The sequence below is a fragment of the Leptodactylus fuscus genome, chromosome 3, assembly GCF_031893055.1.
Source record: "Leptodactylus fuscus isolate aLepFus1 chromosome 3, aLepFus1.hap2, whole genome shotgun sequence".
NCBI classification, from domain to species: domain Eukaryota; kingdom Metazoa; phylum Chordata; class Amphibia; order Anura; family Leptodactylidae; genus Leptodactylus; species Leptodactylus fuscus.
In genome coordinates this window covers 109,464,344-109,487,340 of record NC_134267.1, presented here as the reverse complement: position 1 = coordinate 109,487,340, position 22,997 = coordinate 109,464,344, and the positions used below count along the sequence as shown (strand labels likewise).

General features: G+C 42.6%; 1 protein-coding gene across 1 annotated transcript; it reads right to left on the bottom strand.

The window, feature by feature from the left end:
• Nucleotides 1-476: 476 nt before the first annotated feature.
• On the bottom strand, nt 477-13,510 carry BEND3 (BEN domain containing 3). Its single transcript, XM_075268136.1, has 4 exons — nt 13,235-13,510; nt 7,430-7,489; nt 4,331-4,530; nt 477-3,207 (listed from the first exon to the last, which is right to left on the bottom strand). Exons 2-4 carry the CDS (start codon nt 7,470-7,472, stop codon nt 973-975), a joined length of 2,478 nt encoding a protein of 825 aa, XP_075124237.1. The 5' UTR covers nt 7,473-7,489; nt 13,235-13,510; the 3' UTR covers nt 477-972.
• Nucleotides 13,511-22,997: the final 9,487 nt, after the last annotated feature.

The window sequence follows — 22,997 nt, the reverse complement described above, 5'->3', positions numbered from 1 at the left end:
TCATTAGGCTTATAGACATAAAAACTCTTAGGGGGCGTTCACACTACCGTCGGTGTCCGACATGTAGTGTCCGCTCCTAGTGTCCGCTCAAAATCTGTCACAGACACTAGGAGCGGACACTAGATGTGTCCGTGACACCTGTCATTCACTTGAATGGGCATCGGGTGCGTGCAGGGTTCTTCTGTCCGCTTGAGAAGTCGGACATCTTCTCTTGCGGACAGGAAAGGATGGGCACGGAGTGCAAAAGAACGCACCCGATGCCCATTCAAGTGAATGACAGGTGTCACGGACACATCTAGTGTCCACTCCTAGTGTCCGTGACAGATTTTGAGCGGACACTAGGAGCGGACACTACATGTCGGACACCGACGGTAGTGTGAACGCTCCCTTAACTGTAAGGCTCTGAGAAGACGTTTCATTTTGTTACGTAGTAAAATATATCTTTCTTTTCCTCAGTTCACTTTTTAAGCTTAACCATATGTTTATTTTTTAAATAAAAAATATAGTATTTGTAGTAGAATTGGTCTGAAAAATAGTGAATGTGGGGTTGAACACTGTTCTCTATAAAACCAATTCTCAAAGGAACTTATGCAATAGAAGACCATAAACAAAGATCAAATGTTTTCATGTGTGTAATAAATCTTAGCTCATCAATGAAATACTAGTCAGCCAATCAAATACCCTAAAAGCTTACATAACCTCTCTACAGAAATATTACACCTTCGAAAATAAAACATTACAAAAACAAATCCCATGAACTTAATAGGGTAACAATACAAAAACATAGAAGTTAAAAAAAAAAAAAAAATCTAAAATGGAGTGCAAATATGCAGTCAGTCTCACATTCTGGAAAGGTACTAAAAACACTGTCCTACACCTGTAATATTCATAAGAAGACAAACATTTTAAAGCAGCACTAACAAAAAAAAAAAATCTACAAAAACAATTATAATATTTTACTAACGGTTTTCTTCAGCAGGTGTTGATTTGATTTTTTGTCGCTTTTTTAAGTATATCACATTTTTTTCTGTTTGGACGTCTGCATCTTTCATCAATACTAGGAATACATTCGTAATGCCATACTTCCTCCATTTTATCCACGGGGTACACTGCCTCCACATAATGTCGAATTAGCCTCAATCTTACAGGATCGAGCTGCTTTTTATTGCATGCACCTGAGTGGTTGTACTGAAGTCTTAAGTTTTCTGAAGTGAATAACTCTGGAAAAAGTCTTACTAATAGTCTGGCAGCAAAATTACCAACAGAAAGACTCTGCTGAACAATGTCCCTAATTTCTTTATCACTTAAAAGATACGCTGAAGGCACTGGAAAGTCTGGTGGCGGAACTACAATCTTATCTAATGGTATTTTGCAGAAGTCCTTTGTGCTGCGTTCGGGAGGAAGAGGTGGTCCTTCATTTAGATCTCTGTATCTTTCGGTGCTCAATTCGAAAGACCCAAAATCTTGCCGCTCAGGCACTGGAATGTAGACCTTCCTCTGCTGCTGGTAAGATCTCCTTTGTTCAGTATCCCTTCGGCGACACCTCTCATCTAGCTTTCCTACAAATTCCAGGGTCCAAACTCTGTCATTCCTTGCCCTGGGATAAAGGATTTGAACGTAATGCCGGATAAGTTTTATACGAACAGGATCAAGTTGTTTCTTTCCTAGTGATCCACTGCAATTATATTGTTTTCTCAAGTTTTCGTGGGTAAAAAGCTCAGGAAACAAATGAACCAGGAGCCGTGAAGCAAAATTACCAATTGACAAGCTAGTCTCATATATATTTTTAATCTGTTCTTTGCTAAGCAGGAATTGTGGGAAAGGAACATCAAAGTCAGGTGGGGGAATGTCAACTTTATCAAAGTCAAATGGGACAAGCCAAATTTTTTTAGATCTCCTTCCTGGCTTTTCTGTATCGGCACCATCTTCTATCTTTACAATAGATAAATCATCAGGCAAATTTGACTCAAAACAGTCATCCCTAGAGTCATCACATTCACTACCATCCATAAACATGCCCTCCAGTTCATCATGTATTCTATGTATACACTGCTGCAACCAAACATCTTCTTCTTGTACTTCAGGAAAATAGATCTCTGTATACTGACGAATCAGTTGCAACCGTTGTGGTTCTAGAGTAAAACCTTCAGAATCTCCAAAATACCTGTCTCCAAATTTTCTTTGGTTAAAAATTTCAGGAAATAATCGATGAAACAAAAACACAGCGAATTCACCTGGAGAAGAGGCCTCCTCTAAATATTCATTTAGGTCTTGTGAATTAAGGGCATACTCAGAGACAAGAGGATTGACCCTCTCCAAATTCTCATTTTCCTCCTGCTCCTTAGTTTCAAGAAAGTGAACATTTTGACTTGGTGAACTTTCAAAAAAACTGGTGGTTTGCATGCCATGGTGGGTGTTCTCCATTTCTCTTTCAGCCCAAAAACGATTAAAGAAGTCATTTATCTGAGGCAAGACATCAACCTGCCATACAGTATTGTTCTTGACAGATGGATAGCATGCTTCCACATAGTTTCTTATAAGCTGGAGATGAAGGGACTCGAGTTTATTCTTAATAAAGAATCCACAAGCGCTACAATTTCTTGGTAATGCATTACTTCCAAAAAGCTCTGGGAACAGTTGAACCAATAACCGACATGCTAGATCACCTGCTGAAGAACTTTGGTCCATTACCTGCTTCAACTCAGTGCTAGTTAGCTGATACTCAGGCGGTGGATGAAATTCTGCCACCATTTCATGGGGGCTAACTTTTTTCTTTATTCTATTTACCTCAAGAGATAGAAGGTCAACTTTACTGTGGAGCTGCGTCATATTGGAATTAAGAGTGTTGAGCGTGAAAAACATTTTTTGTATTAAAGAGTATATATTTGAGTCCTCACTCATTTGAGAACTCATACCATTACTGCTGGAATCCCGTTTACGCAAGTCAGTAAATATGCGAATATTTGAAGTGTTCAGCTGATTTCCTCTTTCATAAAGGTCATTCGATGACATGAGGTCCAAGGCAATAGGATTTCTTTTTTCTGTGATTTTATGGGAAATTCCATATAAAGGTTTCTTATGGGATGAGGCTAATTCATTAAATATTTCATCTCCTTCATCTGGAGAAACATTATTGCTCTCAGAATTATTTCGTAATTCCAGGTTTGAAGGCTCAGACTCCCTGTTTCTCATGCATGAAAGCAGACCCTAAAATGCAAAAGATGTGTAAATACCACACTCAAGAAAGCAATACAAGCACTCAAGTTTGAAGGTAAAAATACGAATGCTAACACTTAATATGTTTTATTTTACTATAAATAAAATCGATTGGGTACCTCCTGGTATATCTGAACAGGGACATTAAATAAACGAGAAATATTTTATTTAAATTAAATACCCTACATCTTGCTGGTCTCAATATTGTGTCAGAGGATGTGAACAGATGATCTGATATGTACTTTTTTTTTTTTTTTTTTAAATTCTAGTTATTACCTTGCAAAAATGTGGTTATTTTATTTATTGATTCCCAACTATAGTTTTAATATCTTATTATATTTATGGGTATGGTTCCTTGAGGAGAACATAGTTCCCTTGAGATTTTTTTTGTGGTTGCTGCTCATGTTAATTATTTTTACACAATGGGTTTCATTTTAACAGTGCACATATAGAAATCCTATAAGGATTATGTTGTATTATGTCATTTTTAATGCCCTTTCAGCCACTGATTCTATCTTCCTACTTTGTTTACTGATGGCATATGACAATTGTATCTGCACACTTATACGATTACCCTAACCTCTAGTGTGCTAGCAGTTTCGCTTTCATTTCCTTATAGTGCATGCAGCGCTCCACACAGCGGCCGGAAGTCCCCGGAAGCGGATCTTCCTGCTGAGGGGATGTAACTCATTTATAATGAGCTCCTGCACATTGTGCTCCATGCAGTGCACCGGCATCCAGTCATGGCATTCCGCTCCAGATTAGGCCCAAACAAATGGGTCTAGTTGGGAGGGAGTCTCGCGCCGCTGGTGCCATGGTGGATTCAGCCGTGGAATCTGCGTCAAGATAGGGCAGCTCACTTCTTTTTTCCGTGAGCAGGAAAAAAATGCTAGCAAAAAAAAAAAAAGGTGAACGGCTCCCATTGAAGTCAATGGGAGGCGTTTTTTGGAGCCGGATTCTGAAGCAGATTCCGCATCAAAATCCGGTCCAAAAAACTGTGTGAATTCAGCCTTAGGTTTGCAGCAATACAATGTTCTTCTATTCAAAATCTAATGCCAGCGCCAGTACACTTAACACAATGTTCTCTAGAAAACTAACAATGTGCTTTCATCACCTCTTGGACGAATCGCCTTTTCTTCAAAACTGTAAGGATTTCAACATCGTTGCTTGAAGTTTCAGATAAGTTATGGACTTGTTTCCGTTTACTACTCTGACAGTTAAGGGAAGGTTCTGGAATTAATTTCCGTACAGAAATGGAACGGGAACAAATTAGTCGCTCCTCTTCACCTGATGATTCCACTTTCACAATCTTGACTGTAAGGTTAAGAGAGATATCAAATACTAACTGTTTACCTTGGTATACAATGCATGTAATAGTAGTTTATTCAATAGATGCTGGCTAATTTTTTTCCCCATATCGATAAACAAAAAAAAAAAAAAAAAACACTAACAGTTTTTGTTTCTCTTGGACAGACTATTACAATAACAAACAGACTGACAGTATGCATGATAAATAAATTACCATGATAATGCAAACCCAGTTTGCTAGTATGTAAAGAGGACCTGTTGGTATTATATACTACTGGAGAGCTGCTGCTATGCGCCTGGGTGCCAGAGATATTGATGCCGTTGGTTTCGGCACACAATTTCCTCCACTGGTGTCATTAGTTTCATCACGTATATCCCTCCACTGTCAGAAGGGTGGTCCACCTTTCTGACAGTAGAGGGAGATTGGTGACGAAACTAACAATACAATATCTGCAGTACCTGGGCACATACCGGCAAGTCAGACAAATTCAGTGCACTGTCAGCTTTCTAGTGGTATATAATCCCGCCAATGTCAGAGGAGATGAAAGGGACTCTTTAAATCATGCTCCATAAATCATTAAATACCTCTGACGCTAGGTTCACACCTGCGTTCTTCTTTCCGTTCTGTGCTTTCTGTCTTCTGCATGCCAGAAGACGGAAAGCACAGACCGGGTCCGGCCGTGAGCGGCGGTGAGCGTTTTATGCTCTCCGCCACGAAACCGGATTTTTTTATCCGGACACAGAGTACTGCATGTCCGACTGTGTCCGGATTATAAAACCCGGTTTCGCGGCGGAGAGCGCAAAACGCTCACCGCCGCACATCTCTCTCACCCATTCAAATGAATGGGTGAGAGAGACTCCTGCAGGTTTCCGTCTCCTGCCTCTGTTTTAGGCAGGAAACGGAAACCTGCATAACGGAGTTCACAACGCTGATGTGAACGAGCCCTTATACAGTGCTATTCCTGCCCATAAGATGGTTGCTGTACACTACCTAAGATATTAATGTCACATTATACAGTGAATCAATATTTTTTCTTCCATCATGGACTTCGTCCACTTCAATCATCTGTTGCAACCTCTTTGTATCAATTGGTGAAAATTTAAGACCTTTAGCAACCAGTTAACAGCTTTTATTTTCTAAAAGAAATTTAAAAATGAAAGATTAGTTGCTATGAGCAACACGGATACATTTTCTTGGTACGGTTTTATTCCCGAAATCTGATGTGTTGGAGAGGTCTACTGATGAAAATATATGAAAGTACCAAACATCTTTCTGTAGTGCTAAACCATTGTTATTTCCTAACATGTTGTTAAGAGGTCAAATTACTGATTTGATAGGATTTTGTATTTAAAGTTTTTCCAAAATCAACACATTACCTATCCTCAAAGTAGACTTTTGATTTCTGTTAATTCCACCACTGGGACTCCTACTGATCATAAGAACACAAATCCCACATACCCCATTTAAATGCAGGGGAAGTGTGCAGCAGCATTTCAGCTTCCCTTGAAGTCTATGGCACTGTACATTCCATCACATCAGTCCCCAACAGACTTTGAATGGATCAGCAACACACATGCATGACTGCCACTCCATTCACAAGGGTGACCTGGAACTTCTGCTCATGTGATGATTGCGAGTCCTACCTGTGGATAAGTAGTAAATCTCCTTGGATATTCCCTATCAAATGCCCCCAAAACAATGTTTTAATTATCTTTCTGAAGCAAGTATACTATAAGGACAATAGAGAACATGAGTCTTAGGTGTTTCTCCTTGGTAACCAAAGTTTCACAATTTTTTCCCAAATCTGTACACTCTTACTCAAGTTATTCCCATTCCTCCTAATTCCAATCAAAGTGTACTGTCTGAGACAGCAGAGTACACCTCTTAGCTATTTCGTCAAACCCATCGACACTGGAGTAGCAGAGTACATACTTGGCTGACACTAGTAGCAATAATGGATTGGGAGGTGAACTTCTTAATGCAACTCTCTTCAATTAGCTCTATGTTAGCTATCTGATCCCTGGTTCACATTAGCGTTTGGATTCCGTCCGGGGGAGTCCGCACGAATTTGTGCAGGCAGTGCTCAGCAAGCACATGGCCCCCATTACAGTCTATGGAGTCCGTGTGCTTTTACAGCACAGCGCTTGCAATTGCGGTGGTATTCTGTTTGGGGGGGGGGTCTCCATGCAGACTCTAACCGGATGGAATACATATGCAGATGTGAACCAACCCTTAGTTGAATTATAAGCTTGCTAAAATCCTGATCTGATACAAAAAGGTGTCAAGTCAAATTCCAAACCAGTGACCATCAAACTTCTGGAAAGTTCTATACATTAAAAATGGGGTCTGGATGGAACACTAGAAAACATTGGGTTATGCTATGCCAGCCAATTCATTCATTCCAGACATCTGCTTAATTTGTGATTTGCTTGTATACCTTGGGGTGTCAGCTAGCTGACATTGGGTTCACCCTAAACTTATGAATTTAATTTCGTTTATTATTTTTTACTTGCTTGATAGTACTTGCTTGTCTATTTTCTATCCTTTTATTAAATCACTTATATTAGTGATGTATGGAATCCTTGATTCCCACTATCCTGAGAACCCACTGAAATAAAGGGGGACAGGTTGGTCTTTATTGTACACACCCCTTATACAGCCAGCACAGCTTGCCCAGCAAGATCCTTCAGATGTATTAACTTTTCATTAAAGCGGAGCCCTTTATATCCACAAAAAGGATAAGCAATGTTCTCATATGTAATGCATGTAAACGCACCCTGGGGAATATTTATAAAAAAACCATCTCAAAGAAATACTGTCTGTTGTCTATAGCAAGCAATCATAGGTCAGCTTTATTTTCTGTACTGTTCTTGCAAAAAGTAAACAAGTATTATAATGAAATACCTTCACTATCATCATCTTCGTCTCGGAATTCAACCGAATTCATTTTACTTTTTACTTTTCCTGTAAAAAATAAATAAAAACGCAAAAATAAAAACACCATTAATATCAGAGTACATTTAAACTGAACCTATCATTTTTATTTTAAAAAAAAAAAAAAAACCCCTTAAATATAATTTCCTCCCTGAACAAAATTGGTTACAATGAGGGATTTTAATTATTTAAAATAAATAGGAATATTTGTATTCAGTTGAAACATTAATTGAAACTGAAAATAATTGGACAGCTACCACTTTGTTAATAACACTGAATATGTGCATCAACCTAATTAAAAAGTGTCCAGAAAAAATTCCAGTTATCACTTTTGCAAAAAAAATAACAGCTGTATCCAAATGGAAAAATGGCAATATTTTTCCCAAAGAATAAAACATTCCATATTTGTTTGTATTTCCAACGGTTGATGTTAGATTTGTTCTTTCTTTAAAGTAGAACTCCCACAAGGTTTTTATTCTCTGGTCCATGAGAAATGCGCATGGTGTAAACTGTAGTGCAGGTTAGCTTCTTTATAGAGGCTGTAGTTGTGATTTATCTACTCCTTTCTGGGCCACAGCTGTGTTATGTGACCAACAATGACACTCTTAGGGTATGTTCACACAGCGGAATTTGCATTCCGCGAGTGAACATTACACGCGGCATTCCGCTCCGGATTAGGCCCAATTGAATGGGCCTAATCAGAAGGGAGCCTCACACCGCATACGCCGCGGCTGTTTTGGAAAGTGCAGCAACAAGGGTCATCTTGCTTCTTTTTTCCGCTACAAGATAAAGAGTTAATAAAATTGAATCCATAAGTTACACCCCACAATGTTGTCATTAAAAATTACATCTCATCCTGCAAAAAATAAGCCCTCATATAGCTACATAAAATAAATATATATACATACATACATACACACACACACATATATATTTTATACTGCTCAAAAAAAATTAAGGGAACACTCAAATAACACATCCTAGATCTGAATGAATGAAATAGTCTCATTGAATACTTTGTTCTGTACAAAGTTGAATGTGATGACATCAAAATCACACCAAAATCATCAATGGAAATCAAATTCACACTACAGGCTGATCCAACTTTGATGTAATGTCCTTAAAACTTGTCAAAATGAGGCTCAGTAGTGTGTGTGGCCTCCACGTGCCTGTATGACCTCCCTACAATGCCTGGGCATGCTCCTGATGAGGTTGTGGATGGTTTCCTGAGGGATCTCCTCCCAGACCTGGACTAAAGCATTTGTCAACTCCTGGCCAGTCTGTGGTGCAACGTGACGTTGGTGGATGGAGCGAGACATGATGTCCCAGATGTGCTCAATCAGATTCAGGTCTGGGGAATGGGGTGGGGGTCAGTCCATAGCCTTCAACTTGCAGGAACTGCTGACACACTCCAGCCACATGAGGTCTGGCATCGTCTTGCATTAGGAGGAACCCAGGACCAACTGCACCAGCATATGGTATCACAAGGAGTCTGAGGATCTCACCTCGGTACCTAATAGCACCTCTGGCTCTACCTCTGGCGAGCAATGGAGGGCTGTGCGGCCTTCGAAAGAAATGCCACCCCACACCATTACTGCCCCACTGCCAAACCGGTCATGCTGAAGGATGTTGCAGGCAGCAGATCGCTCTCCACAGCGTCTCCAGACTCTATCACATCTGTCACATTTGCTCAGTGTGAACCTGCTTTCATCTGTGAAGAGCACAGGATGCCAGTGGCGAAGTTGCCAATCCTGGTGTTCTGTGGCAAATGCCAAGCGTCCTGCACGGTGTTGGACTGTGAGCACAACTCCCATCTGTGGACATTGACCCCTCATACCATCCTCATTGAGTCAGTTTCTAACCGTTTGTGCAGACACATGCACATTTGTGGCCTGCTGGAGGTCATTTTGCAGGGCTCTGGCAGGGCTCCTCCTGTACCTCCTTGCACAAAGGCGGAGGTAGCGGTCCTGCTGCTGGGTTGTTGCCCTCCTACGGCCCCTCCACGTCTCCTGAGAGCGCCTCCAGCCTCTGGACACTACGCCGACAGACACAGCAAACCTTCTTGCCACAGCTCGCATTGATGTGCCATCCTGGATGAGCTGCACTACCTGAGCCACTTGTGTGGGTTGTAGAGTTGGTCTCATGCTACCACGAGTGTGAAAGCACAACCAACATTCAAAAGTGACCAATACATCAGCCAGAAAGCATTGGTACGGAGATGTGGTCTGTGGTCCCTACCTGCAGAACCCCTCCTTTATTGAGTGTGTCTCGATAATTGCCAATAATTTCCATCTGTTTATTCCATTTGCACAACAGCATGTGAAATTGATTGTCAATCAGTGTTGCTCGGAGTCAAATTGTGTTGCTTAAGTGTTTCCTTTATATATATATATATATATATATATATATATATATATACACACAGTACAAACCAAAAGTTTGGACACACCTTCTCATTCAAAGAGTTTTCTGTATTTTCATGACTATGAAAATTGTAGATTCACACTGAAGGCATCAAATCTATGAATTAACACATGTGGAATTATATACTTAACAAAAAAGTGTGAAACAACTGAAAATATGTCTTATATCTCGGTTCTTCAAAGTAGCCACCTTTTGCATTGATTCCTGCTTTGCACACTCTTGGCATTCTCTTGATGAGCTTCAAGAGATAGTCACCCGAAATGGTCTTCCAACAGTCTTGAAGGCGTTCCCAGAGATGTTTAGCACTTGTTGGCCCTTTTGCCTTCACTCTGCGGTCCAGCTCATCCAAAACCATCTTGATTGGATTCAGGTCTGGTGACTGTGGAGGCCAGGTCATCTGGCATAGCACCCCATCACTCTCCTTCTTGGTCAAATAGCCCTTACACAGCCTGGAGGTGTGTTTGGGTTCATTGTCCTGTTGAAAAATAAATGATGGTCCAACTAAACCCAAACTGGATGGAATAGCATGCCGCTGCAAGATGCTGTGATAGCCATTCTGGTTCAGTATGCCTTCAATTTTGAATAAATCCCCAACAGTGTCACCAGCAAAGCACCCCCACACCATCACACCTCCTCCTCCATGCTTCACGGTGGGAACCAGGCATGTAGAGTCCATCCGTTCACCTTTTCTGCGTCACACAAAGACACAGTGGTTGGAACCAAAGATCTCAAATTTGGACTCATCAGACCAAAGCACAGATTTCCACTGGTCTAATGTCCATTCCTTGTGTTCTTTCGCTCAAACAAGTCTCTTCTGCTTGTTGTCTGTCCTTAGCAGTGGTTTTCTAGCAGCTATTTTACCATGAAGGCCTGCTGCACAAAGTCTCCTCTTAACAGTTGTTGTAGAGATGTGTCTGCTGCTAGAACTCTCTGTGGCATTGACCTGGTCTCTAATCTGAGCTGCGGTTAACCTGTGATTTCTGAGGCTGGTGACTCGGATGAACTTATCCTCCGCAGCAGAGGTGACTCTTGGTCTTCTTTTCCTGGGGCGGTCCTCATATGAGCCAGTTTCTTGGTAGCATTTGATGGTTTTTGCAACTGCACTTGGGGACACTTTCAAAGTTTTCCCAATTTTTCAGACTGACTGACCTTCATTTCTTAAAGTATTGATGGCCACTTCTTTTTCTTTACTTAGCTGCTTTTTTCTTGCTATATTACAAATTCTAACAGTCTATTCAGTAGGACTATCAGCTGTGTATCCACCTGACTTCTGCACAACACAAGTGATGGTCCCAACCCCATTTATAAGGCAAGAAATCCCACTTATTAAACCTGACAGGGCACACCTGTGAAGTGAAAACCATTTCCGGTGACTACCTCTTGAAGCTCATCAAGAGAATGCCAAGAGTGTGCAAAGCAGGAATCAAAGCAAAAGGTGGCTACTTTGAAGAACCAAGAATATAAGACATATTTTCAGTTGTTTCACACTTTTTTGTTAAATATATAATTCCACATGTGTTCATTCATAGTTTTGATGCCCTCAGTGTGAGTCTACAATTTTCATAGTCATGAAAATACAGAAAACTCTTGAATGAGAAGGTGTGTCCAAACTTTTATATTTTGTAAGCCGATGGCTGGTATAATACTGAAAGAGATGTAGTAAATCTCACCCAGATTGCTCAGATGGGTGAGATGATAAAAATCCAGAGAGCTTGTTCCTCAGTAGACAATTATGTTTGCTAAGCTTGTTTAGTGCTGTGCACTGGGCTAGATTTTTAGAGAATGGCAGGTAGGTTGGTAGTGGGACTTGCCATTCCCTTCTCCTCCAGTCCACACCTTGTGGACACTCCTGGAGAAACCTAGCTGTCTCTGGTTGTCCTCGTTAACGAGGCATAAGAAGTCTGTTAGGAGAGCAGACTATGGAAGAGCCTGGCTGAAAACGGTTTTGACTGTCTGAACTTGTTTTTATTTTACGTGAGGTAACCAATTTCTGTTTAGTTAGAGGCCAGATAGGCAGGTTTTTATTTTTATGTTTTCTTTTGTGTTGCATTAACCAATGTGTTTGAAGTGAATAAAATTCAAGACTTGGACTGTTACCTTGGAGTCTGTGTCAGTGGCAACCACCCAGCACCCCCAGATCCTATATATATATATATATATATATATATATATATATATATATTTATATTTCTGAAAGAAAAGACACCAGAAATAACCACATAGAATGCCCCCAAGTCATAAGAGCTAATGGGAAACTGCAACTATTCATAAATTCCTTAAGAGTATAATGGGGTCTCTTTTTGTAGGGGGCTTCACTTTACTGGCACGTTAGGAGCTCTGCAAACACCAGACCATCCATCCACCTGACGTTTTAGAGTCCGTGTAAAGGTGGTTGGGGGCGACTGGGAGGCACAAGTTTCTACAACCTCTTAGATGTTGCTTTCAATAGTAACTGTGGCATATAATGAGTTAACCTCCACGACTGAGGGTTATTTCCAACTGAGGTTGCTACAGCAGTATATTATGGCTAAAGCCTGCTCTACATAGTACCTGCTCCATTATCATCATGTTCACGATGTAGTAGTACAGCAGCCTGTGAAAACCCCTTGGAGGTTAAGTACTCTAAAAACTTGTATAAATTTCTATTAGGGAAAAATTAAAGGAATTGTACAAGTCTTTAAACAGTTAGCCTGTATTACAAATAGTGGCAATAAGAAAGGCCATAACCAATCACAGGCCTCAGACACATGACTGACTAGCCTTACCAGTGGCCTGCCATTTGTGGTCTGTGACTGTCTGCAACTCACATCTGCCTTCAAAAGGGAAGTCACTATATGAAGCTGAAAACTGAAGACTTGGTTGAGGGGAGTAAATATAAATTATTATTTGTATATACATATGTGTGTATATATATATATATATATATATATATAGCCTCTATTTAGAGCCGCAAATCCTTTGAAGACTCCTGTAAGCCCTGTAACATAAAGCCTTCTACTGTCACACAGCACAAAGCCACCATTAGAGAAAGGAAAGCCCCTTTGTATTGATGGCAGAACTATAAAAAGTTACCAAGCAGCGAGCAATGGCAACAGCTGGACAAAGTGAGGAGGTGGCGGAGTCAGCTGATCACACCCTCGTGTTCTGTGCGGCGGGCTATGACGTCACTGTGGCAATGTGTGAGGTGAACACGTCAGGCACACAACAGGAAGAGTCAGCTCCAAACAGAGGACGCGCTCTGTAATTGGGGGCGCTGTCCTGTGATTGCTTTGTGCCTCAGTCTGTATGACTGCAGTAAAGTACACATCCATGCCGCCCGGAGAGCCGAGTCAGCCCCGTGCTCCCACTTACCTCACATGGAGACCAGATGTTACCGTGGATCTTGTATGCGTGTGTGTGGGAAGCGTGGACACGGTTGTACAGGCGCCGTCTGAGGTGGGGTTGCCTCAGATTGTTGTCGGGTCTTTCCCCCACTGCCTCCCCCGGCGTGTCTTTGTGTGCTGCGTGTCCGTGCGCTCTCGCGTGACGTGACGGGACTCCGTGTGTGTCATTTCCGCAGAAGGACACAGGGAGACTGAGGCTGCGGTGGGAACAGCCCCCTGCCCTCTCTCCACTCAGGCACAGAGGCTGCCAGGACACGGCTGGGGGTGGGGGGATCACTTGTCAAGGACGCAGTCACTCATGTGCTATCCACTGGAGGGTGAAGGCAGCTCTATAGTAACTGCAGCACTCACGTGACTTTCTAGAAACTTTTCTGGCACGCAAAGACCTTGTGTCTGCCTTCCCGCCCTGCCTCGTCCACACTGGAGAACGCCACAAGATGTCTTTTACGCTGCAATACGTGCATCATGGAGCCAGTGGCATGTTTTGGTTGAAAAACTTATTTCCCCCCCTAGAGACCAATGGGAAGATTAAAATTGATGATAGAATTTTTTTGCATTTAGGCTCTATTCACATGGGAATAGCTGTGGCTTTGTTTACTTTGGCAAGTGCTAGATTTCCATCATGTAAAGGACAAATGTCTGTCATTTGTAAAGCCTCAGATTGGACAAATACATAAAACCTTAGCCGGGTAATACAGGGCATACTGAGTTAATGTGAATCGTGCACTCACCCAATGCTTCAATTACTTTAATGAGCATGTATCTGTCCCCCTAGATGGTAAGCCCCGCCAATTCACACACCAACCGGAAACTACTATTCCTTGTAAGGCTAGGTTCACACCTGCGCCTGGATTCTGTTCGGGTTTCCGTCCTTGAATCCGTTTGAAAAATGTGGAGGGAAAAGTCCTGCAAGCCAGGCTTTTCTCCCTGCAATTTTTTTGCAGAAACCTGGCAGACCTCATTATAGTCTATGGCAGTGGTTCTCAACCTTTCTAATGCCGTGACCCCGCAATACAGTTCCTCATGTTGCGGTGACCCCATTCAGTTTGGAACACGCGTCCATGACGGCGTGCGTTCCAGCTGAATAGCGCTGCTGCAGACAGTAGCACGGCTTCTCAGTGGCTAAAGCCATCAGAAATATGTATTTTCTAATTGCTTTAGGCATACCTCGCAACTTTTGAAGATTAGAAAGAGCGAGAAAATATGTGGCACCCACTTTTATGTTGACTCCGCCCATTCTCATTCATTTTTCATGTGCTCCCATACAGTATAATCCTCCTACAGTCACCCGTACATTATATGTCCCCCGCCATCTCTCCCCCAGTTTCATATAACCCCTTCATCTGCCCCCAGTTTCATGTCTCCCCTCCATCTCTGCCCCCAGTTTCATGTCCCCATCTCTTCCCCAGTTTCATGTTCCCCCATCTCTGCCTCCAGTGTCAAGCCGTACCCCCCTTCATCTGCCCACAGTTTCATGTCCCCCCATCTCTTCCCCCAGTTTCATGTCCCCATCTGTTCCCCAGTTTCATGTTCCCCCATCTCTGCCCAGAGCTTCATGTCCCTCCATCTCTGCCCCCAGTGTCATGCCGTCCCCCCTTCATCTGCCCACAGTTTCGTGTCCCTCCATCTCTGCCCCCATTGTCACGCCATCCCCCCTTCATCTGCCCCTTCATTATGTTCCACCTTAATGTTTAAAACAAACAAAAAAAAAACTTATACTCACCTTCCAACGCTCCCCCGCTGCCCGCTCACTCATATAGTTGTAGCCGCGATGTGACGTCATACAGAAGCCACAGCACAGCGTTAAAGCAGAAGCTGGCTGTGTCAGCTCCTGCTTTAATCGCCTGTGTTTTCAACTCATCGGCGTCCTCCGGGCGCCGATCAGTTGAAACCGATACATACCTCCCACCGACCGGGACGGTTGGGAGGTATGTGGCGACCCCTGTGTTTTGGTCGTTCGACCCCCGCCGGGGTCGCGACCCACAGGTTGAGAACCGCTGGTCTACGGGGTCAATAGGTAACCGCTTTTTAAGCAGATTGTGTTTGGTTTTTATGTGCCCAAGTGTAGGTATTGTCAGGGGAATACCCCAAATACTCTACAGGTAGGTCGTGAGGTACCGAATTAAAAGAAGGTGTGGTGACATATCGAGCGCTCGGGAGATATATACAGTCATGACCAAAAGTTTTGAGAATGATACAAATATTAATTTTTACAAAGTCTACTGCTTCAGTTGTTCTAATGGCAATTTGCATATACTCCAGAATGTTATAAAGAGTGATCAGCTTAACAGCAATTACTTGCAAAGTCAATATTTGCCTAGAAAATGAACTTTATCCCCCAAAACACATTTCAATATTATTGCAGCCATGCCTTAAAAGGACCAGCTAACATTGTTTCAGTGATTGCTCCATTAACACAGGTGTGGGTGTTGATGAGGACAGGGCTGGAGATCAATCTGTCATGATTAAGTGAGGGCTCGTTCACATCTGCATTCATCTGTCCTTATTGCAGGTTTCCGTTTCCTGCATAAAACAGATGCAGGAGACGGAAGCCTGCAGGAGACTTTCTCACCCATTCATTTGAATGGGTGAGAAAGCTGTCCGGCCGTGAGCGTTTTGCGCTCTCCGCCGCGAAACCGGGTTTTATAATCCGGACACAGAGTCGGACATGCACTACTCTGTGTCCGGATTAAAAAATCTGGTTTTGCAGCGGAGAGCCTAAAACGCTCACCGCCGCGCACGGCCGGACCCGGTCTGTGGTTTCCGTCTTCTGCCATGCAGAAGACGGAAACCATAGAACGGAGACATGAACGCAGGTGTGAACCTAGCGTAAGAATGACACCACTGGACATTTTAAAAGGAGGCTGGTGCTTGGCATCATTGTTTCTCCTCTGTTAACCATGGTTATCTCTAAAGAAACATGTGCAGTCATCATTGCACTGCACAAAAATGGCCTAACAGGGAAGAGTATCGCAGCTAGAAAGATTGCACCTCAGTCAACAATCTATCGAATCATCAAGAACTTCAAGGAGAGAGGTTCCATTGTTGCCAAAAAGGCTCCAGGGCGCCCAAGAAAGACCAGCAAGCGCCAGGATCGTCTCTTAAAAGTGTTTCAGCTGCAGGATTGGGCTACCAGCAGTGCAGAGCTTGCTCAGGAATGGCAGCAGGCAGGTGTGAGTGCATCTGCACGCACTGTGAGGCGGAGACTCTTGGAACAAGGCCTGGTCTCAAGGAGGACAGCAAAGAAGCCACTTCTCTCCAGAAAAAACATCAGGGACAGACTGATATTCTGCAAAAGGTACAGGGAGTGGACTACTGAGGACTGGGATAAAGTCATTTTCTCTGATGAATCCCCTTTTTGATTGTTTGGGACATCTGGAAAACAGCTTATTCGGAGAAGACGAGGTGAGTGCTACCACCAGTCTTGTCTCATGCCAACTGTAAAGCATCCTGAAACCATTCATGTGTGGGGTTGCTTCTCAGCCAAGGGAATCGGCTCTCTCACAGTCTTGCCTAAAAACACAGCCATGAATAGAGAATGGTACCAGAATGTCCTCCAAGATCAACTTCTCCCAACCGTCCAAGAGCAGTTTGGCGATCAACAATGCCTTTTCCAGCATGATGGAGTACCTTGCCATAAAGCAAAGGTGATAACTAAATGGCTCAGGGAACAAAACATAGAGATTTTAGGTCCATGGCCTGGAAACTCCCCAGATCTTAATCCCATTGAGAACTTGTGGTCAATCATCAAGAGACGGGTGGACAAACAAAAACCTACAAATTCTGACAAAATTCAAGCATTGATTGTGCAAGAATGGACTGCTATCAGTCAGGATTTGGTCCAGAAGTTGATTGAGAGCATGCCAGGGAGAATTGCAGAGGTCCTGAAGAAGATAGGTCAACACTGCAAATATTGACTTGCTGCATTAACTCATTCTAACTGTCAATATAAGCTTTTGTTACTCATAATATGATTGCAATTATATTTCTGTATGTGATAAAAACATCTGACAAACACACATAAAAACCAGAGGCCAGCAGATCATGTGAAAATATAATATTTGTGTCATTCTCAAAACTTTTGGCTATAGTGTTATAAAAAGGTGTCACAGAATACATCACATAGAAATATATATTATAATTGGTCAGAGAATATAATGGGTGTTCACATATGATGAGTACGTGCACCCAGGAGTTAACACATGAATGCCCGTGTCCGCCATCTTGAGTACATGATAAGATTAAATCATTTTACTTATTATGGCCAGCAGTCTCTGAGAATTCTCCACACAACAATTTTAATGAGCAATACTCCCATCACCATATCCTCCCATGAATAGGGAGTATTAGAACATTCTCAGAGACTTCAAGGTTTCTCAAGATATTCTGATGGGAAACTGTACCTCTAAAAGCTAAGGAAGTTCATACAAAGGTTAAAATATAGAAGAAGATGGCTGAACCAATGTCTGTGTCATGTACAGATATTCTGTCCCTCACATTATTAACCTAGCGTAAGTCTTTGGCAGCCTGGTTGTTACATTCTCAAAGGCTAATGTAAGAAATCAGGGACTTCTAACTAGTTTGTGAATTGGCAGGTCATTCAGCTGTTCACCAGCTCGAAGGGCTGTTCAGGGGCGGAGTAAAGTACTCAGTGCGTTATTCACTTTATATTAGTATGCCCTGTATTAATTCAGCAAGACATTTTGTGGGGGGGAGGGAGCCTTGTGAAGTTTTCCTGGCTTGTCATAGTTTTGTATGTATTGAAATTTGCCTATGCCAAACCTCAATAAGTACAAAGGCATTTTGACATAGTCTACAATACAGTTGTTTTGCTGTCTATGGCACAAGCGTGTTCCCACGTTCCAAAATGCCTGAGCTCCAACCATATAAATATATTTCCCCCATACAGTAGTGAGAAAAAAAATTTAAATGGTCAAAAAAAAAAAGGCCTTACAGAGCCTGATTATACATTGGCATAGAAAAAAAAAGTTACAGGTATCAGAGTATGGTGACTCCAAGAATTTCCTTCAAAAAACTGCATCAGCAACAAAAAAAAAAAAAAAAAAGAAAAGCTTTTTGCAATGTGTGGCCTCAGCCGTGGGACTTATGCACAGGACAGTGCCGTTTTTTCACCTAATGTCTGTGAAAAATGCCTGTGTCATTCCGTTTACATCTACAGAAGGTGAATGATAGTGGATAGCAGGTATGTGACAGCCATTATAAAACCCATGAATGCCTATGGGTCTGTTCACACAGCTCTAAGGTGTTGGCCAAAAGAATTGGCACCCCTGCAATTCTATAGTTCAAACAACTTGAGACACTAAACGTAAAAAATATATATAATTTTATTAATAAATATAACACAGAACAATACAATACATAAACAAACAGGGGAGACATATGGGGAAAAAGATAAATTTCCCCATTGAATAGCAGAGGAGTACCATAACCCTCCCACCGGCAATCACACTGAGTATAACCCCCAACTATAAAAGATAATAAAGAGATACTAGGAAATAAGTAAAAAAAAATGACAAAAGAAGGAATATAATCCCCAGTATAAGCTAAATACCTAGTATTACGCACCAAACATAGGTGAGAGGACTTGATATCAAATGTCCACTAACCATAATAGTATGACCAATAAGAGTAGAAGGTGGTAAATAAGTAAAAAAGTGTACCCAAATAGAGTCACTTTAATACATACCCGTAGGTACCGACATATTTCCTGTGATCCAAAGTAACAATAAAGATAACAGCAGGGGGAACTCAGTCTGAGGCCGATGGGACTGTAAGAAACCCCTGCAATTCTGTCAGATAATATTCATTTTCTTCCAAAAAATGATTGCAATCACAAATTCTTTGGTATTATTATCTTCATTTAATTTGTCTTCAATGGAAAACCACAAAAAGAGTTGTCAAAAAGCCAAATTGGATATAATTCCACACCAAACATAAAAAAGGGGGTGGACAAAAGTATTGACACTGTTTGAAAAATCATGTGATGCTTCTCTAATTTGTGTAATTAACAGCACCTGTTACTTACCTGAGGCACCTAACAGGTGGTGGCAATAACTAAATCACACTTGCAGCCAGTTGAAATGGATTAAAGTTGACTCAACCTGTGTCCTGGTGTGTACCACATTGAGCATGGAGAAAAGAAAGAAGATCAAAGAACTGTCTGAGGACTTGAGAAGCAAAATTGCGAGGAAGCATGAGCAATCTCAAGGCTACAAGTGCATCTCCAAAGACCTGAATGTTCCTGTGTCTACCGTGTGCAGTGTCATCAAGAAGTTTAAAGTCCATGGCACTGTGGCTAACCTCCCTAGATGTGGACGGAAAATAAAAATTGACGAGATTTCAATGCAAAATTGTGTAGATGGTGGATAAAGAACCTCAACTAACATCCAAACAAGTTCAAGCTGCCCTGCAGTCCGAGGGTACAACAGTGTCAACCCGTATTATCCGTCGGCATCTGAATGAAAAGGGACTGTATGGTAGGATACCCAGGAAGACCCCACTTCTTACCCAGAGACATAAAAAAGCCAGGCTGGAGTTTGCCAAAACTTACCTGAGAAAGCCAAAAACGTTTTGGAAGAATGTTCTCTGGTCAGATGAGACAAAAGTAGAGCTTTTTGGGAAAAGGCATCAACATAGAGTTTACAGGAAAAAAAAAAGAAAAGAACACGGTCCCTACAGTCAAACATGGCAGAGGTTCCCTGATGTTTTGGGGTTGCTTTGCTTCCTTTGGCACTGGACTGCTTGACTGTGTGCATGGCATTATGAAGTCTGAAGACTACCAGCAAATTGTGGGAGAAAGCAGTGTGAGAAAGCTGTCATGGGTCTTCCAGCAGGACAATGACCCAAAACACACTTCAAAAAGCACTAGAAAATGGTTTGAGAGAAAGCACTGGAGACTTTTAGTGTCCAGCAATGAGTCCAGACCTGAATCCCATAGAACACCTGTGGAGAGATCTCAAAATGGCAGTTTGGAGAAGGCCCCCTTTAAATCTCAGGGACCTGGAGCAGTTTGCCAAAGAAGAATGGTCTAAAATTCCAGCAGAGCATTGTAAGAAACTCATTGATGGTTACCGAAAGCGGTTGTTCGCAGTTATTTTGTCTAAAGGTTGTGCTACCAAGTATTAGGCTGAGGGTGCCAATACTTTTGTCCGGACCATTTTTGGAGTTTTGTGTAAAATGATCAATGATTTGACTTTTTTTTTTTCATTCTCTTTTGTGTTTTTTCATTGCAAGAAAAATAAATGAAGATATTAATACCAAAGAGTTTGTGCTTGCAATCATTTTCTGGAAGAAACTGGGTATTATCTGACAGAATTGCAGACGTGCCAATACTTTTGGCCAACACTGTATGAGAAGCACATTGATTGGCACTCGTTTGAAATGGGATTGGGGAAGAAAGGATCTCCACTGCGATAGTTCCTCCATCATTCAGGTGTATTGATTGTCAGCACTGCCATGCTCACACAGAACTGTGTGGCCAATAATCTGCTCGATGCCCGGAAACCCCAGCCAGCTAAGATCTATCTTCGCAAGTGGAAGGCTTATGTCCGCTGGTGGGAGAGTAACGATTTTCATTCACTCTCCTTTTCTCTTTACAGGATCTTGGCTTTTTTTCCAGTCCGGTCTGGACCAACATCTTAGCTTTTCTTCCCTTAATGGACAGTTTCTGTCCTTTCCATTCTTTTTCAGAAGACCCTGGCCTTCTGGCCTCAGGTCAAGACTCTCTAGCAGGGAATGGCACATTGTCTCCAGGGGTGAACCTTCCCCTTTCGCCGCCCGAGGCGAACGACAGAAAGGCTCCCCCCCCCCCCCCGTGAGCACGGAGATGACCTGCTTTCTGCCTGAGCGTGAGGGGAGGCTGCTGGAGCAGCGCTGCTCCAGTGGCCTCCCCAATCCACCGCTCGGTGCTACAGCTTGTCCTGGACTGGCTTAGGTAAGTAAAAATGCCGCCCTCCCTGGGGCCCTGGCATAGCGCCGCCTGAAGCAGTCGCTTCAGGTCGCCTCATGAGAGGTGCGGCGCTGATTGTCTCCTACTGTGGGACCTTAATCTCGTCCTTATTGTTTTTAAGCCTCCCCCTTTAAGCATTTGTGGGATATCTCTCTTCACCTTTTTTCCTGGGAGGTCCCCTTCTTGGTGCCCGAACTTGCTCCAAATTTGCTGCTCTGTCCTGGAAGCTTCCTTTTTTTGCTCTCCACAAGGACAAGGTTGTCCTCCATCCGCCACTGTCTTTTCTGACTAAGGTGGTTTCTTCCTTCCACATCTACAAGGACATCATCTCATCATCTTTCTACCGGACCTCAAGCACACATGTAAACATTCTCTTCAATGCCTGGTGGTTGTGCAGGCGATCCGGGTCTATTTGTCTCTCACCGACCCTTTCCGTAGTTAGGACGCCTTGTTTGTTCTCTATGACGGCCCTCGCAAGGACCTGGCTGCTTCTAAGGCTTCCTTCTTCCGATGGGTCTGGTCTGCTATCAAGAAGGCCTATTGGCTTAAGGGTAGGATGCCGTCCCTCCATGTGACAGCTCTCTCCACAAGAGCTGTTGGAGCCTCCTGGGCTGTTCGACACCCAGGTCTGCAAAGTTGCCACTTGGGCCTCCATCCACACTTTCACTAAGTTTTACAAGACCCATTTAGTGACCTCTGCCAATGCCAGTTTGGGTTGTAGGGTTGTGCGCTAAGTTGTCCACATAGTTGTGTAATTCTCACCATCTGGGACTGCTTTAGGACATCCCATGGTACTGTGTCCCCCAGTGAAATAAGCAAGAAAAATGGACTTTTGTACTTGCCATAAAATCCTTTTCTCATTGTATTCACTGGGGTACACGGATCCCACCCTTGTTTTTATTGTTGTTCCTGACCAAGCTGTTTTGGTTCTTTTCTGGGTCAGGACATGCTGGTGGTGTTGGTTTCGTGTTCTTTGTATTTTGTTTTGTTTTTTTGTGCCTCTCCTACTCCTAAAGGGTATACCGTAGAGGCAGAGCTGAGATCTTTTGTTTCTCCTAGTGATCAGGTCTGTACCAATGGTAAACGGAAGCAGAATCGTAGGTCCATCCACTGTATACCAAGCATGTGCATTGACAGTCTCTTAGTGCTATACAAGTGATGGACATATCTGTTTATGGTTATGTATTGTGTATAAGACGAGCAATAGATATAGCTTTGTACAGCTGATTACTTTGGGGACTGAATCTCAGCCGTCATCCCTATCAGGTTATATCCTGAGAGTCCCACCTTCCCATTTCCTCTATGACCACTTTTCTCCTTCATCCTAACTACCTGCCTGGACTCAATGGGCCAGTGACAGGTCCATGGCTGAGAGCGGGCCTTTTTAGGTTAGCTGACATCATTGACTATAGGACTTGGACTCTTTTACCGTTTGACAAGCTCCAATCCAGGTTTGGCCTCCCTGGGTCCAGTGAGTTCACGTACATTCAGGTTTCCCATCTGGTCTCCTCTATTTTCCGGAGTCCTCTAGTGCCTATCCCTACATTTTTTGAAAGGGTCTGTAAGACTGGCATTGGGACACCAGGGCTCATCTCCTGGCATATACCGTCTCCTCTCAGATCCCACCCCAGATTTTTTACCTAAGTATCCATTTCTCAAGACAGTAGTGGCAAAAAAGAAATCATTCTTAGCCACTAATCTCTGCAGTTAGCGGTTATTCTAACACTTACGTAAAGGTGTTTATCAGTGGGGAAACAAATTA